We start from the raw sequence: 17,332 nt of genomic DNA, 5'->3' as shown, positions 1-17,332 counted from the left end.
GCTATACGATTCATTGAAAAATGTTGGGTCAGTAATCGTGAACCGGTATGCACAGTAATAATGTAATTTTGTTGGCCCTTTGTTAATGAGCGTCGACTAGCTCCGGGAAAATGCCATGGAAACAGTATAAATTGGAAAAGAATCAAACACATATTTATATTCACCACATAATGATTTCTTGGTTCACTTGACTAAAATGCTTCGTGTATTGAGACAATTGAAAGCTAAATAAAATCTAAACAATACATCTAAGTAATTTTTGAAACAAGACAAGACAGCTCGGTATCGGTACACCCCTTGTGTTATGTACACGTTTTTTACTAGTTGGCTTCCCCCCGTTTGTCTACAAAGATCAGCTGCTCGCAGGGATGTCAGATTTCATCAAGCTCTGTATTATATTTGAAAATAATCGTCGCAACAAGTTATGGGATTCCGTTTATATATTTAACTTTTTTCAGCGATGTTTGAAAGGAACGATTCATTTTTTCTCAACGTTCTTCAGAAAAAATGACTTCTCAGGTAGGTAAAACTAATTATTGGTTTGTGGTATATACATAGCTGTAATGTTTATTCCTTTTAGTTAGTTTTTGGCACGAAATGTTAAAAACGTTTTGTTAATTGCGCTACGCCGAGCAACGATCCCCACTCTACCCTATCAAAAGGAAGATAACGATTAGACCGCATATCACCGGAGGATCGTTATCATCTTTGAAGGTGACTTTGTATGACTCACCGCGCCATGTGTGTGAAGACGATCGAAGACAATATTCTGAGTCAGTACAATACGTCACTGCGATACATCCACTTCGGAAATTAACTTAGTGTTGAAATTGAACTTATTTGCTTCCTTTACCGCTGATTATTAATTATACCTACTTATACTTAACTATTAGCTGCCTAGATATAAAGTAGATTAAAAGGTGAGATACTATGGATTACTATAAAGTTGTGAATTGTATCATACTTAACCTAATGTGAATTTACAGTAATCGATAACAGTGATAGATAAGTACATGAAACTTCTATGCTATTTACCGGCATTGGAACACTGGCTAGGGTGAGCAATTATTGAACTTTTCATACGGTATGTTAAAACTTAGGCTGTTTACTCAGGCTGTCACAAGTTAGGCACATGCAATTGCACTATATGCTGCAGGTAGCGTCTATTTTTTTATTTATTTAAAAGACATTTTTATTCAGGCCTATTTGCGTACAAGCTTTACGTGGCCGATTGAGCCGATTTTTTGAATAAAAAATTTTTTGTATTCGATCTCGTTGTCACCCTTTTTCTAGGGGGAGAGGAGCTTCCATTTCCCTCCTGCGAGAATTGAGGGGCACTTTGTTCGTGGCTCATCTCGTCGTCCATTGACACATCGGTGGCATTGTTGATTTCCGTCTTCTTTTCGTTTTCCTTGTTATCCGCAGTCTTGATCTCGTTGCTAGTTACTGTAGAAGCGCCTTGTTGTACATTGGTTGCAGTCGCTGTTTGGTTAGATGGTGAAGGTGTTTTTGAAACAGGAGCACTGCATTCACTAGTTTCCGTTGTTGAGCGGTTGTCCTTGTTTTTGTTTGTTTTGTTTGTTTTCGCAGTTTCAGTGCAAGGTGCAGGTAGCGTCTAGTACTGAACTAGGTGAGCTCTCCGTGATTAACAGTGATCAAACGATCAACCTCACTAACAGTTTATTGTCTGATAGATATCGAATATTGAAACACGCTTAGCACAAGAACTTTGTACGATAACGAGAAACATTAAGCGTAAGAAACGTATATATTATATATATTGTAAGCATGAGTGAAACTGATACTCGTTTATTCAACATGAATTTTATAATCGCAATAAATATTAGGGATTCATAAAATTGAGTTGTTCCTGCCGTTATCGCACAACACGTTCATTATCGGGCCCGATGAAAAATGAACTTGTAGTCATCTAGGCTATTTTTGATTGTATTGATGATTTTCACCCGGCACTCTAGCGGCAGGCCAGAAGCAAGTAAATATCGTAACAGAACATGGGTTCGATTTTGTATTGCGTTAAGGGATGAGAAGTAGGCAGAAATCTGTATTTAGTTTTGGCAATATGTAATAAATCTGTATCCTGCATGAAATCCGCATGGACGTATAAAAATCAGTACATTACAGATAGTTTTGTGTGAATGGCAACTATGTTGGCAAATAAAAAAAATAAACACAGTCTAGATGACAGACTGATTGTTTTTGGTAGGGTAACGTGGCGCCTTCATGACATATGCGAGTACTGTCTCAACTAAAGGAATATTCGAAATGACCATTAAAATTATTAAAGAATTTAATTTGAGTGTCCTGTCTGTTAGTCTGTGCAGAAAGCTCTAAACAAGATTACCATAGATTCGAAGTCTCTATACGGACATATTTCTACACGAAATAAAAATGTGTGCGAGCCGTAGCAGAGGTTGTTGGGAGTCCAATCTAAACTTTTTTTTAATTCCTTTTATTTCACAGCTCACGGAAATGCAGTGAAACTTCCAAAAATATCTGCTAGACAATCAGAAAAACAGTTCCTGAATTGATGTTCCATTATTAATTGTATTCCTTATATACGACATTTTTCCGCTAAAAATTTACAGTTTCAGCTGATTCTCAGTAGCTAATCAAACTTATTTACACTTGGATTAGACCATACGTTGTTCTGCATCCAAAATACCGTAACGAACCGCCCCTCGCTTCTACCAGTATACCGACAGGAATTCCTGACCGACACTATAGTATAGTACTGAGGTTTCTATGCCCGGTGAAAAATGAACGGCGACCCAATCTATTAGCGGCCCTTACACGAGCATTAAAAATGTCATTTCAAATGATGACTAAGTAATGATGTATTTAAAATTTGTTAGAAATCTCGTCATTACTGCACTATTACACGTTCATTAAAATGATATTATTTTTAACTAATGACATTTTTAATGACTCGTGTAAGGGCCGCTATTGAGGTTTCTATGCCCGGTGAAAAATGAACGGCGGCCCTACTGAAAAATGGGTGGCCAACACGTTTTCTGATGAAAACAAAACAATATGTAAAAGCGATTCACACGCAGCATCAAGCGACTATCGCCTGCATGGAACGGTTACGGAACAACAACATTAATTGTAAGACATTCATATGAAAGGACACTATGTCAAGTTCACGGAAAATTTTAACGTCGGATACGTGAGCAATATTCGGCTAAAAAAATTAATAAAAATAATCTGGACGTCGACGAAAGTTGATTGATCGTCTGAATCGTGTTTAATGCATACGTTTCCTGATGAAAACAAACCAATCTCATTTGCATTTGTGGTTGTAAGTGAGCTGTCAGAGAGCCTAATTTCCTTATGAAAACAAAACAATATGTAAGAGCGATTCATACGTTGCATCAGGTGACAATCACCGGCATGAAACGGTTGCGGAACAACAACAATTATTTTAAGCAATTCATACGAAAGGACCCACCGTCAAGTTCACGGAACATTTTAACGTCGGGTGCGGGAGCAATATTCGGCTAAAGTGAACTGTCAGAAAGCCTAATAGACAGAAATCTGTTATGAGCATACAAGCGGGACGGATTTTTTGTGGCGTTCTTGGTCTCTGACAGTTATGTTTATATTGAAAGCAGGGATGCCAGGTTTACAGATTAATCTGTGTTTCACAGATTTTCAACTTTCTGCACAGATTTCAAAAATGGTTCAGGTTTTCACAGATTTCTGAAAAAGATTACAAATTTTCACATATTCTGAAATAATTCACATATTTTCACAGATTTTTTAAATCGATTACAGTTTAGCACCAAAAAGTACAGAGCGGTTGAGTAAAAAGGTACAGAGCGGTTCGGTAGTGAGACCTTTTTTTTGCTCACCAAAATTATTCTGATCAGCTATTATGGTACGGGAACCGTGCACAGATTTTCACAGACAGGTTTTTGGCTTGATCACAGATTTTTGGAAAAATGACCTGGCATCCCTGATTGAAAGCGATAGAACCTATGACAAGACCTGACATCTGGGGGAGCTGCTTTTGTTCCAAAATGGACCAGTTTCTGATTGGCTGATTTTGATGTTGCTACCTGCACATTGTGAAAAGAAAAAACTTTTGCAGGGTACGCGAGCAATGATGCCAGGTATAAAGATAATCAGAAAACAAGTTTATTAAAATGTATAATTTTAGCTCACCAATGAAAATGAAAATTTTCGGAAAATGTTTCACTTTTTTTTTAATCTCGTTGGTAATAAATGTTTATAGTGGTATCACTGTGTAATTAAAATAAGCATCAAGCCGTTCTTCTTTTTAGTGAATTAAATTGTAACCAAAAAAGATTTGTTAAATTAGTGTAAACTCGAAAGTGTGTTTACTTTTACGAGAAGAATGAACTGTTGTGTTTCACACTGTGGTCGCACTAAGCATTTCTATCCAAGCCTGACTTTTTCCGGTTTCCAAAAGATCCGGTAATACGTCAACATGACGTTCAACATGAGATAGTTCGTGTTTTGTCATCAAAGCTCAATTAATTGTTTTTAAGCATTAATATATAATAGAGAAATGCATTTACCAAAACAATTTTCATGTTTATTTCAAATCAAAAACCGAGTCTATAAATAAATATTTTTTTCCTAGCAGAGTTGTTAAAAAATCTGTGAATATGGCTACACTGTAGCCGATACGTTGGTATTTATTCCACAGGGCGAAAATGACGAGAAGGATGATTCGGAAGGAAGAATAAGAAGCCAGTTGTCAGGTCTTGTCTTAGGATAGAACTAACCGCACAATGTTTACCAAATAGTGTGTCCGGTGTCTTAAATAAATTCACTATTCTTCTTAAATATTCACATTATTTTAACTAAGAAATTGGTAAAATGCCGAAAGAGCAGTTTCGTGAAGCGGATGTCATCAAAAAGATGTAAGTATAACATTTTTTAAGTGGTCAAAATCGCTTCAATCGTATTTTCCAGCTCGCACGTTTCGTTTGGTATCGATAGTGCTGAATTAATTCAGCAGGAGGCACATTTGCACGTTGTTGCGAAGAATTTGTACAACCAAGATACCAATCGAACACCAGTATCCTATGGAGTGTTGGACCGACGAATGGGCGTAAGCCAAAAGGACGCTACTTGCGAAACCTGTAAGAAAGGTTTAAACGATTGTGTTGGGCACTTTGGTTACATTGATCTGGCTCTGCCAGTTTTTCATGTCGGTCATTTTCGTGCGACTATTACAATTCTGCAGTCGATCTGTAAAATTTGCTCTCGGGTTATGCTAAAAGAAGAGGAAAAGAAACAATTTAGCACTCGACTTACGAATCCGAATTTGTCGTATTTAGCGAAGAAGTCTATTCACAGTCAAGTGTTAAAAAAAGCAAAGAAAAACACTAAATGCCCTTGCTGTGGAAGCTTAAACGGTCCAGTTAAAAAAGGTGCTGGTTTGATGAAAATTGTTCATGAACCTTTCAGAGGAAAAAAACCTACAGACCCGCTAGTGACAAACGCATTGGATGAAATGATGACAGCTATTGAGGGAAATCGAGAACTCTCTCAGACGGTTGGACCCTCGTCTTTGATTAAAGAGCTTAACCCAGTAGAAGTGTTGGATCTCTTTCGAAATATCCCGAAGAGTGATATTCCTCTGCTAGGCATGACTTCGAAGCAAGCCAATCCGGCAGATTTGATTGTTACGCGAGTTTTTGTTCCTCCGGTTTGTATTCGTCCTTCAGTGGTGTCTGAGGTAAAGGCTGGTACAACCGAGGACGATTTAACTATGAAACAAAGCGAGATTCTTTTGATCAGCGATGTAATAGCAAAGCACATGATGTCGGGTGGTAAAATTGAACTTATTCAAGAAGACTGGGACTATTTGCAGTTACATTGTGCGTTGTATTTCAACAGTGAACTGTCGGGCATTCCTTTGTCACTGATGGTAAGTGTTTAGTTTTCAATTTATAAGCATTTGCGATTGTTATTTTTTTGTGTAGCCCAAAAAGCCGACTCGAGGAATTGTTCAACGATTAAAGGGAAAGCAAGGTCGTTTTCGAGGCAATCTATCCGGTAAACGTGTAGATTTCTCGGCCCGTACTGTGATTTCGCCCGATCCTAATTTGATGATCCATCAGGTGGGAGTTCCAGATCGTGTTGCTAAGATTCTAACTTTTCCAGAGCGTGTGAATACCGCCAACATCAATGTGAGCTCATACGGTTGTCATTACTTCTCAGTTGTTAATTTTTTCTCTGTAATAGAAAATGCGCCAGCTAATCAAAAATGGAACAGAAAAACATCCCGGTGCTAACTATGTCCAACAGAAAGGCAGTGCTTTCAAGAAGTATCTCGCATATGGCAACCGTGACAAAGTTGCTCAGGATTTAAAATGTGGCGACATTGTGGAACGGCATTTGATGGATGATGACGTCGTGCTGTTTAATCGACAACCAAGTTTGCATAAGCTCAGTATTATGTGTCACGTGGCAAAAGTTCAACCTCAACGTACTTTTCGATTCAACGAGTGCGCCTGCACTCCCTACAATGCTGATTTCGATGGAGACGAAATGAATCTGCATTTGCCTCAAACGGAGGAGGCACGAGCCGAAGCCTTAGTGCTTATGGGAGTGAGTCTGTTTGTGGCTATGTATTTTGTTAAATAATAGCTATTTCACTTTTTTCAGAACAAATCTAATTTAGTAACTCCGCGTAATGGTGAATTATTGATTGCGGCTACACAAGATTTCATAACTGGTGGTTATTTACTCACGCAAAAAGATCAGTTCCTCACTCGTGAACAAGTAATGCAATTGGCAGCTTGTATGCTATCGGGTCCGGATGCAAATATGGAAATTGATTTACCAAAACCTGCAATCATCAAACCGCGCAAAATGTGGACCGGAAAACAGATTTTTAGTTTAATCCTTAAACCGAACAGACAGTGTATAGTGAATGCTAACCTTTCCACGAAAGGGCGCAACTATACCAGCGGCAAAGATATGTGCATTAAGGACTCCTGGGTGGTTGTTCGCAATTCTGAGCTAATGTGCGGAGCAATGGACAAAGGCACCATGGGTTCGGGAACAAAAAATTGCATTTTCTATGTACTGCTGCGTGATTTCGGTGAAGAATTTGCCATTCGATCAATGTGGCGATTGGCACGAATGGCTTCCTACTTCATGATGAATCATGGTTTTTCCTTCGGCATTGGCGACGTTACACCTAGTCGGAAGCTGTTGGAGCAAAAACAGCACCTCTTAGAAAACGGTTACAAACGATGCGATGAGTACATTGCTGAAATGAAGAAAGGTACGCTCCAGTGTCAACCTGGTTGTACGGCGGAGCAAACATTGGAAGCGATGATGCTTAAGGAGCTTTCCAGTATTCGAGAACTAGCGGCTAAGGCCTGTTTCCGCGAGCTGCATCCAACCAACAGTGCACTAATTATGGCTCAATCCGGGTCAAAGGGTTCCAATATTAACATCTCCCAGATGATTGCGTGCGTAGGTCAACAGGCTATCAATGGAAAACGAGTGCCGAACGGATTCGAAGATCGAGCGTTGCCACATTTCGAAAAGTTTTGTAAGTATATATTGCTTTAAAAGTATACTTTTACGTTTCGTCTTGAGTGCGTTTTACTTATTTTTATAATAACAAATATCTAAGCAAAATTAAAAGTTATTATTCCTTACACACTGTTGCGTTCATATCAAATTTGCGTTCCGTTGCATATATGAAGCGAAAATGTCGCTGTTGTTCGACCGTCCTGTTCACAGTTGAGCCTATTTCGCATTCTAAAGAATGTTAAGTATATTATTTTCATTATGTTCTTCGATAACTCGTATAAACTTACGCACAAAAACTCAAGCAAAAAACTTGCAATTTTAAATCTGCGAGCACTCTCGTCTATGTTACTTGCCACCATTTTCAATTCGAACATTTTTTCACAGCTTACAATCACGTAATTGTTATGTGCTTTACACATGAAATGAAATCTGCTTACGTGTTTCACACATAAGGTGCAAGTGCTGTATACTTAACAGTTATCCAGAATCAAATTAAGAATTATAAATGAACATATAAATGTTACATGCTGCATATGAATATAATGTGATAGGCATATTTCAATAAGCATGTGATTTTTCACATAAAACCAATGGGAGATTTTGGCTCAGTGCACTCGGAGTTTTGCTTCCTCAGTTTATAGTGCCAAGTAGTCTACCTGTTTCATTGTCTTCACTGTGAATAGTGAACAAGTGCGAGTGAATAGGCCTAAACATCAACTCGATAAAACAAAATTCTCTCCAACCATAATAATAAATAGAGGGTGGCGGTTCTCATTTGAGTGTTCAATTATCACCAGCAAGAAAAAGAAGAAGGGTGTGAAGAAGCACTTTTTGATCCTCCAAAAGATTTATTGGAGTGGCAACTGGAAAGAATATTTGACAATTTGCTAGAAATATCTTATGATATACACCCTCATTCTTGTTTACGTCCGTATCGACCATTCAACGAACGGATGCTTTCGAACGAATACGAATAAGCCATTCTCGTTTTTACTCGAATTAATTCGAACGCGACTCGTTTGCCAAAAAATATTCAAATATCAGTAAACATCTTAAAATGGATGCTAAGCCTTGATGAAATCAGTTCAATTCTTGTGATTAAACATATACGAAACACTAGAATGTATGCCAGTTTAGCTTCAAACGATACGTGTATTCGAACATCATTCGTACGAACGAAAAATCCCATTCTCGTTTACGGACGAATAGACGAAATGCCGTGGTTCGTCAGTTTAATGTTGCGAATCAACCGTTCGAAAACATTGAAAAAAGTTTAACAGATTTCCAACAAATTTATTTTCGAACCTGAAGGTGATTTGCAAGAAAAATGCAACATATTTTTCGCCGATACTATTGATCGGACTGCTATTTTAAAAGCTTTTTTTTTACTTTGCATGAAATTTAATTTGAAAATTTCATTTTTCGACATGAATGAAATTGGTCCTGAATACGATATTTATTTCTTATGTAGCATTCGTCACTTCCTTGATGCTTGGAATCTTCCTGAAAAAACTGCCTGCGCTGCCGACCCTTCTTTTGCACAGGAGTCGCGCACGTACACGTTCGAATGAAAACAAGAATGGCTGTTCGCATTCGTTCGAAAGCATGCGTTCGTCGAATAATCGATACGGACGTAAGCAAGCATGATGATACAAAATCAGCGAAAAAAACAAGTCAAATAACAAATTATATCAACTATTTTTAATTGCAACTCAAATCTGTTACAGAACTGAGTTGGATGGGCGTTGTTTTTATGCATGTACGATGTTTAAAAAAGTGATTGATTCGAACGTAAACGATAATACAAATTTGATATACTTTCTAACGTATCGCATACGGCCGTAAACAAGAATGAGGGTTATAATACTTTTTTCTGTTATCTCCGTAGTTCGTCTCCGTAATCGTTCATATTTCTTCCCCCGGTGAACGACCAAAAGGTTAAAGCCGGGGTAAAATAAATGATATTAATAATAATAATTCATATTTCTTAACTTAGTTATTACAATTTTTAAACTAACTTACTGCAATGTGGAATGTGCTATGAATTTAATTTTTTTTAAACTTCAAAGTCAAACCATTAGAAGCTTAGGCCATCTTGGAGTAATGACAGCAGGCCACATCGTACCAAAGATGATTTTGCCCTTATGCTTGCGGTTGAATGGCAATACATTTTTTTTCAGACTCCAATGCAAACTTGGGATTTCATGTGTCAAACATGTGACGGATAGTTTCGTTTTCAAGTCACAACAGCTAATCGCTTACCAAATAATAGCATTTTTAGCAAACTTCGAATCTTCCCGACATGTCCCCAGGTCCAGTCACGGAGTAAATTTTTTTAAAATCGAGTTTGACGTAAATTTCATCATCGATTAAAGTGCAGCTCTTGTCTTTCATCAAAACACAGTCTTACAAAACTTTGCACGCATTTTGGCCACAGAGTTCTGCTTCATGCGTCGGTTTCGATGTTTACTGGCTTCTGTCGTTCTATGCATAATTGTCCCATATATACCACCTCAACAGCTTGTTACACAGTTGATGATCCCTGGTTTCAGTTTTTTCCTAGGTTCGCTAATTACTTTCCACACTCAGAGTTACCTTTTAGGTTTTGAGCACTCTAAAGACTGTCCCAGAAAGTATGGACGCATTTCGCTGTAAATAATTCATAAGTGTTAGATATTCAAATTTTATTCGATATACTGATAATATTAGACTACAACAACAGAATATTATTCTCAACATTTGCTACTTAGCCATTGTAGACTAGCTGGCGCACCTTCTTACGAACGTTCCTTATTAAATTCCGTACAGACTTGGCGACAAATTTTGACACTTTTTTTCAATCTTTTTCGAACTATTGAATGGTTTCGGCTGCCGAGACATGTTTTCTAAGATGTACCTTCGTTAATGCCCAAAATTCCTTAATTGGTCGAAGTTGTGGGCAATTTGGTGGATTCATGTCTTTTGGGACGAAAGTGACATTTTTGGTAGTATACCATTCTACCGTTGATTTCGAGTAGTGGCAAGAAGCAAGACCTGGCCAGAAGACAACAGGATCCATATGGCTTCGAATCATGGGTAGAAGTCGTTTTTGTAAACATTCGTTGATGTATATTTCGCTGTTCATTGAAGCAGTGGTGATGAAGGGTTTCGAATTCTTACCGCAGCTACGAATTGCTTGCCAGACCATAGCTTTCTTACCAAATTTTTCGACTTCATTCGATGTCTCGTACTGGTTTAACACTTGCCCTTCTCGCACCGTATAATATTGTGGTCCCGGCAAGGATTTGTAATCGAGTTTCACGTAGGTTTCGTCGTCCATGATAATGCAGTTCAAATTTCCAGCCTCGCCTTGATCGATACTTCTTGTTTCGGACTACGCTTTGGTTGTTTCTGCTTTATATAGGTTCGAAGATTCAAACGTTCTTTAGCACGAAGAACATTTGACTTCGAAGTACCCACTTTTTTGGCCACATCCCGAACTGAAACCTCCTTCGTTTGCACGAACGCCTTCAGTATACGTTTATCAAACTGAGGGTTAGCAGGACCTTTTTTTCGACCCGTTTTCGGTTTATCCTCATGGGTGTTATCCTCACCGAACTTCCTGATTGCATTTCGCACGGCTTTTTCACTTACTCCTTTCATTTTTGCTATCTTTCTCAGTCCGCGTTCTGTGCATCATTTGTACACAATTTTTCGACGTTGTTCTGCTGAAAGTCCACGCATTTCGAAACAAACTAATGAAAACGAATAAACAACTGCACAAATGGTTAGAGAAGAGTGTAAACAACAGGACGCAGCCATAAAATTTCTGAACCATTGCGAAATGGCAGCGGTTTTCGGTTGCGTCCATATTTTCTGGGACAGTCTTTACAATCATCTTCAGCAATTTAATCAGCGTAGAACAAGAACCAGGTCACTCCGAATTTCCCAGGTGTTTGAGCAGAATATTTTTTCTTCCTTCGAGCTCCATTTGACGTTATTTCTGAACTCGATCGACTACTTTGATCAAACTTTCACCACTCTCAAAAATCTTCGATTCCCAATACTACACACGATAAAAATTTGCACGATCGTTTCATATGTAAACAGGATTTAAATTTAATATGCTTTTTTATAATCGAAGTGATTTGTTTTAAGATTTCATGTGTAAATTCACTATCAGATGCAAAATTAGATTATTTTTCACTTAGATTTAATGTGTTTTTCCTTTGGATGTGATGTTTTTTGCTATTGATTTGAACTACACGTGTTAAACACTTCATTTTCTAAAGGAAATTAGTAAAATACAAATGTATGTGCAAAACACTTAATTCGGTTAACTGTGTTTTAATTGAAATCTATGTGGAAAACAATGTTACATTCGTATGAAATTCATATAGAAACTAGAGGTAACGATATATTTTATCGCTTTGATGAACATTTCAGATAAATGTAGCATGATTTACACTAAATATCAACAGTTTTCATACTCATTTTATGAGTTAAGTGTATATTTTCATAAATTTCATGTACAAGTAGTGATAGTTGAAATGCTTTGCATATGATGCTAGCGTGCAAATTATTTTCAGTGGAGAGGCGTGCATACGGTGCTCGAGGTGCGCGAGCTAACCAAACCAAGTATTTTTAGAAAACTTTGAGAACTTGTTTTATTTGAAATTGGCAACTTTTTTGCCTTTGCAGCTCGGAGTCAAATGTAGCCAGCGATTTGTCGTAGAGCTTGCACGGATGGAAAAAGAAGAATTTCGCTTTATCAGCTTAAAGATCTGCTTGCCGCCAGATCCAGGCTTTCGATCAATTTCTATTAATATGTTCAAATCAAATGCCACGTAAATTTAAAGTTTCATTAGAGAAGATAACGAAAATTCAATTTAGACTGAATTCTTAGAGTCAGAACAATCGTCGTACTAGCCATGCAATGATTCTGTACGCTATGAGTCGGCTGCGAAGTCCAAATTCCACAAAAGGAATGTAATGGAAAGAAAATATGTCATTTCTTTCTGAATTGCTATTAGAATAAACATTTACACCCCCTAAACGTGTATTTTCAGCAAAAATACCGGCAGCTCGCGGTTTCGTGCAAAACAGCTTCTATTCAGGTCTTACACCAACAGAGTTTTTCTTCCATACAATGGCCGGTCGCGAAGGTTTGGTCGATACGGCGGTCAAGACAGCTGAAACAGGATACCTGCAGCGTCGGTTGGTCAAATGTTTAGAAGATCTAGTTGTTCAATATGACGGCACTGTACGTAATGCAATAGGCGAGGTTGTGGAGTTCACCTACGGTGGTGACGGACTGGATCCGGTGTTTATGGAGGTCAAGAATAAGCCAGTTGATATTGAGCGTCAGTTCATGCACGCACGAAGCGTATTTCCTTGCCGGGATGAGATCCCTTTGAAGGGAGAAGAAATACTTCCTGCTGGTGAGAAAATTCTTGGAAAGCCAGAATTTGATGGTTGTCGGGCTGATTTTCGGAAAGAAAGTTTGTAAGTTTGTTTTGATTAAAATATGTTGTTTCGATGAATGTTCTTTTTTTTCTTGCAGGGAATTTTTGAATAAATTTGGTCTTCGATTATCGGAAATCCAAGGACGATACAGCGACCATTCCAAGGTGGCCACGGAGGTAGAAAGAACAACAGTAGGTCAGCTGGAAATGTTCCTTAAGCAAGTGCGAAACAAATATAATAAAGCCATCACCGAACCTGGCACCGCTGTTGGAGCGCTGGCCGCTCAAAGTATCGGTGAACCCGGAACACAGATGACCCTAAAGACTTTCCACTTCGCCGGTGTTGCTTCGATGAACATCACTCAGGGTGTCCCACGTATCGTGGAAATTATTAACGCAACAAAAGCCATCTCGACGCCAATTATTACCGCAGAAATTGAGGATAACACAAGTATGGAGTTTGCCCGAAAAGTAAAAGCGAGAATAGAAAAAACTACTTTAGGTGAAATATCGTCCTACATTGAGGAAGCGTACAAATCTGATGATTGCTTTTTGTTAATCAAACTGGATTTGGAAAGAATTCGAGTTCTCGGTTTAGAAGTCAATGCTGAAACAATACGTTACTCGTAAGTTAGGTTGATTCTGGGTGGAAAAATCACTAAAGTTTCTGATCCATCCGTTGTTATTTTCAGTATCTGCACCTCTAAACTGAAACTGAAGCAGGAGAACGTTGAAGTGTATGGGCCTTCATTAGTAATCATTCGACCGGATCCAGCCAAACACAGTCACGCACTAAACGCAGAATTGCAACGGTTATTAACTGCAATTCCGAATGTGGTAATAGCAGGACTGCCTCAGGTTTCGCGTGCTGTTATTGCCGTAGATGATTCACGGGGTGCACCGACTTATAAGCTGTGCGTCGAAGGGTACGGACTGCGTGATGTAATGGCTACCTACGGAGTGCTTGGCAGTAAAACTAAAAGTAATAATATTCTGGAAGTTTATACAACGCTGGGTATCGAAGCGGCTCGAACAACAATAATGAATGAAATCACTGATGTCATGGAGGGACACGGCATGAGCGTGGATCATCGACACATCATGTTGCTGGCGAGTCAGATGACATCGCGAGGTGAGGTGCTTGGTATCACCCGACACGGTTTAGCTAAGATGCGTGAATCGGTGTTCAATTTGGCTTCGGTGAGTTGTTTCAAAAAATGTTTCGCCAACAGTTTCAATTATTATGCTTTGTTTGAATTTCTAGTTTGAGAAAACAGCCGATCATTTGTTTGACGCAGCTTATTACGGACAGACTGATTCAATAGATGGAGTATCGGAAAGAATTATTTTAGGAATGCCAGCGGCTATTGGAACAGGTCTTTTCAAATTGATTCACTATCATAGAGACACTACATTAGAGGAAGTAGTAGAACCCATTTTCAACATGTCTTGACGTAGGTTTTAAACTTTTGCAAGAGAAATATTTATTGTGAACACCATGTTACATCTGAAATAAACAAGACTGTCTTGAAGACAGATAAAGTGAGTGGGATTTTAGATAGAAACATCACTTTTCACTGTAACTTTCCACTGCACAGCTTTTCCATAATTTCGTGATTGTACGTTGAGTGTAACATCAATCCTAGAACACCTGCCCGTGAGGCCATCGCTTGACGAACTTGACGTTCTTGTTCAACCAATTCATCCATCTTTAACCACTGCCGGACCCGTTCCAAGTCAATTTCTGCTCTGCGAATCTTTTCCCATACATAGTGCTTGAAGCAAGATTTCTTCGGCGCACTGAAAGATTATTTTTTATGTTATAATCCGTCACTCAATGAACGTAGTTTATTTCATGCGTTTCAATATAATGACACTCACCGACAAAACTCTCCCGTCAGTTGAAAGACATTCCTCACCAGTGGACATCCACAAACGTCCGCATCGCTCACCTTAGGGTCTTTACAGTGCTCCGGACATAGGACCCGCAGCCGCTTGCAGTACGTCTTACTAGCCGGATTGTAGAAATCACAAAACATCGAATTACCTTCGATTCGTGTTTTGAATATACTACCAAAACTAGCCTGGCTTTCGTACTTATTGAAACATTTCTCCATATGACGAATAGCCGTTTTGGAGTGAATCTCGTGACCACAGGTTATACAGTACGTAGACATTTCGTCCTCTACGTCGTTACTGTCCAATGCGTTTGGATCCAGTGTACACCTTTTAGCACGATCAACGAGTAAGTCCAGTTCCGCATGTCGCTTATCCAACTCAGCCAAGGTGGCTCGAACAATTGTTTGCTTCGTTCGAATGGACTCCAAAGCTTTCTTGTTTTGTTCCTCGCATATCGCTGGACTGAGCGACCATTCCTGAATGCGCTGTGGAAGAACTTGGTATATTCTACTGGTAGCCAACTTCATGCCACAATGATCTGAACAATACTTAGATTGTGGCCGTGCAGTCATAATACAGCCTGGTCCATAACACTGTCGATCTCCTTCTAAGGCAGGATTTAATATGCGCTCTGGAGTCAATGAACGTTTCCTTTTTTTAGCCCTAGAAGCAGCTTTGGATTCGCGATCTTTCTTTCTACTAACACTGTTAGTACAGATTCTCATCTCGCAACGCTGTTTTCTGCCATTGTTTTGATATCCTAAACAGGCATCACAATTCCCACAATTTATCGCTTTGCATCCTTCACATTGCCCACAACGCTTTTCCGACTTGCTGATTCCTTTTTCTTTCGTCTTTTTTGATTTCTTGTCATCCGGGTTTGGCATTGGTATCTGAGCTGGAACGAGTCGAAAAACTGTCTGCAGTGAAGGATCCTCCTCCTTGCAACGTTGACAATAGTACTGTTTGATGTGTTTGGCTTCCTTTTCCGAAACGTTAATACAATCGCCATGGTACCATTCCTCGCAAGCATCACAAGCACTGTATATACAAAATGTTTAGGTTAATTATCATGGATCAGAATGAATTTATATCAAAACCCACATCATAAACCGAGATGAATCAGATGAGCGACAAATGCAATATGCTTGACCATCCTGCTTCAGAATTGTAGCAATTTTGCTTTTTCTCTCCGGAAGATCAAACTCTCGTGCAATTTCTTCTTTCTGGAAGAAAACAAATACAAATTCCACATTATTATTTTATTCGTCGAAGTTGAATTAGTTTACCGATTTTTTATTTCTTTTTTTCGGTTCTGCCATCTTCACTATCTGCTCGCAGAATATCTAGTGCAAACTTTAGAAATATCTAAAAATTATTCACAAATTTTGAGATAGTACCAGATATAACGCAGAACTTCGCAAAACTATAGATTGAGCATTATCAAAGACATCATATTAACAAGATATCCAGCTCTCACATTTCCCGAACAAATAATTGGCAACATCCTTTTTTGCGAGCATGTCGCCCTCAGGTGAGTCCGCATCGAATCTCATACATAGAAATAGGGGAGAGAAATGTCAAATTCGTACGCGCCAAAATAGCAGGGCTGCACATCCATACAATTGACATGACATGTTGAATGAGACGCCGTGCGATGGCGTTGCTGAACTGAAGATTGAGATCGCTCCAAGCTGACAGGGGGCATTATTTAACGATGATGATGTTTACACGCTCGACAAAACATACTCAGATCACAGTTGTCGTTCAGAAAAAGTAAACGGTTCACTTCTGTATTTTCGCGTTAGAGAATGGAGAAAACTGACACTGACTTTAGGTAGTTTCATCAAATACTTCTCACTTATTATGTGATCTATTTTCTATACGTCGTTTTGCACAAACCTATTTAGTGCAATAAAGACTGGCAGTTCTTTTTTTTTCATCCGTTCAGAAACACATATGTCACCTTGGAAATAAGTTTTTTGAACATTTTGGCATGATATCCGGGATATCATGTACGATATCATGTCGAGCTGTCAAAAATCGCAACTAGCAATACGGATAATGGCATTGAACGCACTCATTTATGAACGTCACTTTGAGAGTGACAATAAACAATCATTATAATTTTAATATGATCAGTATCTAACGGGGAAACAGATTGGAAAACCGACATGTGAACACAATGATGTAATGAAAACCGCGAAAATGTTACCGCAGAGACGGGACTCGAACCCGTAGCTAACTCCTAACCGGGGAAATTGTTTTACAAATTAAACTACCCTGCATATGAAAACACATGAAGAGAAAGTCCAATTGATTGGACGAAACTAAGCATGCTTCGCTCTACTTAGCCACTACGGTATTCACTTACAGTCCCGTATCGACGGAAACAAATTCAACAGAAACACATACAATGATCACGAGTCTATTTCTACCCATCT

At 38.7% G+C, this 17,332-nt stretch overlaps 2 protein-coding genes across 2 annotated transcripts; one reads left to right on the top strand and one right to left on the bottom strand.

The window, feature by feature from the left end:
• The first annotated feature begins 4,738 nt into the window (after window positions 1–4,738).
• LOC131434943 (DNA-directed RNA polymerase III subunit RPC1) lies at window positions 4,739–14,535 on the top strand. The gene is made up of 9 exons (XM_058602277.1): window positions 4,739–4,910; window positions 4,963–5,923; window positions 5,979–6,185; window positions 6,241–6,606; window positions 6,664–7,561; window positions 12,594–13,029; window positions 13,088–13,615; window positions 13,682–14,189; window positions 14,254–14,535. Exons 1-9 carry the CDS (start codon window positions 4,867–4,869, stop codon window positions 14,440–14,442), a joined length of 4,137 nt encoding a protein of 1,378 aa, XP_058458260.1. The 5' UTR covers window positions 4,739–4,866; the 3' UTR covers window positions 14,443–14,535.
• LOC131434944 (CXXC-type zinc finger protein 1-like) lies at window positions 14,445–16,501 on the bottom strand. Its single transcript, XM_058602278.1, has 4 exons — window positions 16,178–16,501; window positions 15,993–16,114; window positions 14,871–15,929; window positions 14,445–14,789 (listed from the first exon to the last, which is right to left on the bottom strand). Exons 1-4 carry the CDS (start codon window positions 16,208–16,210, stop codon window positions 14,564–14,566), a joined length of 1,440 nt encoding a protein of 479 aa, XP_058458261.1. The 5' UTR covers window positions 16,211–16,501; the 3' UTR covers window positions 14,445–14,563.
• Between the last annotated feature and the right edge of the window lie 831 nt (window positions 16,502–17,332).

The sequence above is a fragment of the Malaya genurostris genome, chromosome 3 (genome assembly GCF_030247185.1).
Source record: "Malaya genurostris strain Urasoe2022 chromosome 3, Malgen_1.1, whole genome shotgun sequence".
In the NCBI taxonomy this organism is placed as follows: Eukaryota; Metazoa; Arthropoda; class Insecta; order Diptera; family Culicidae; genus Malaya; species Malaya genurostris.
The sequence above is the reverse complement of the archived record's forward strand: the minus strand, read 5'-3'. Positions and strand labels throughout refer to the sequence as shown.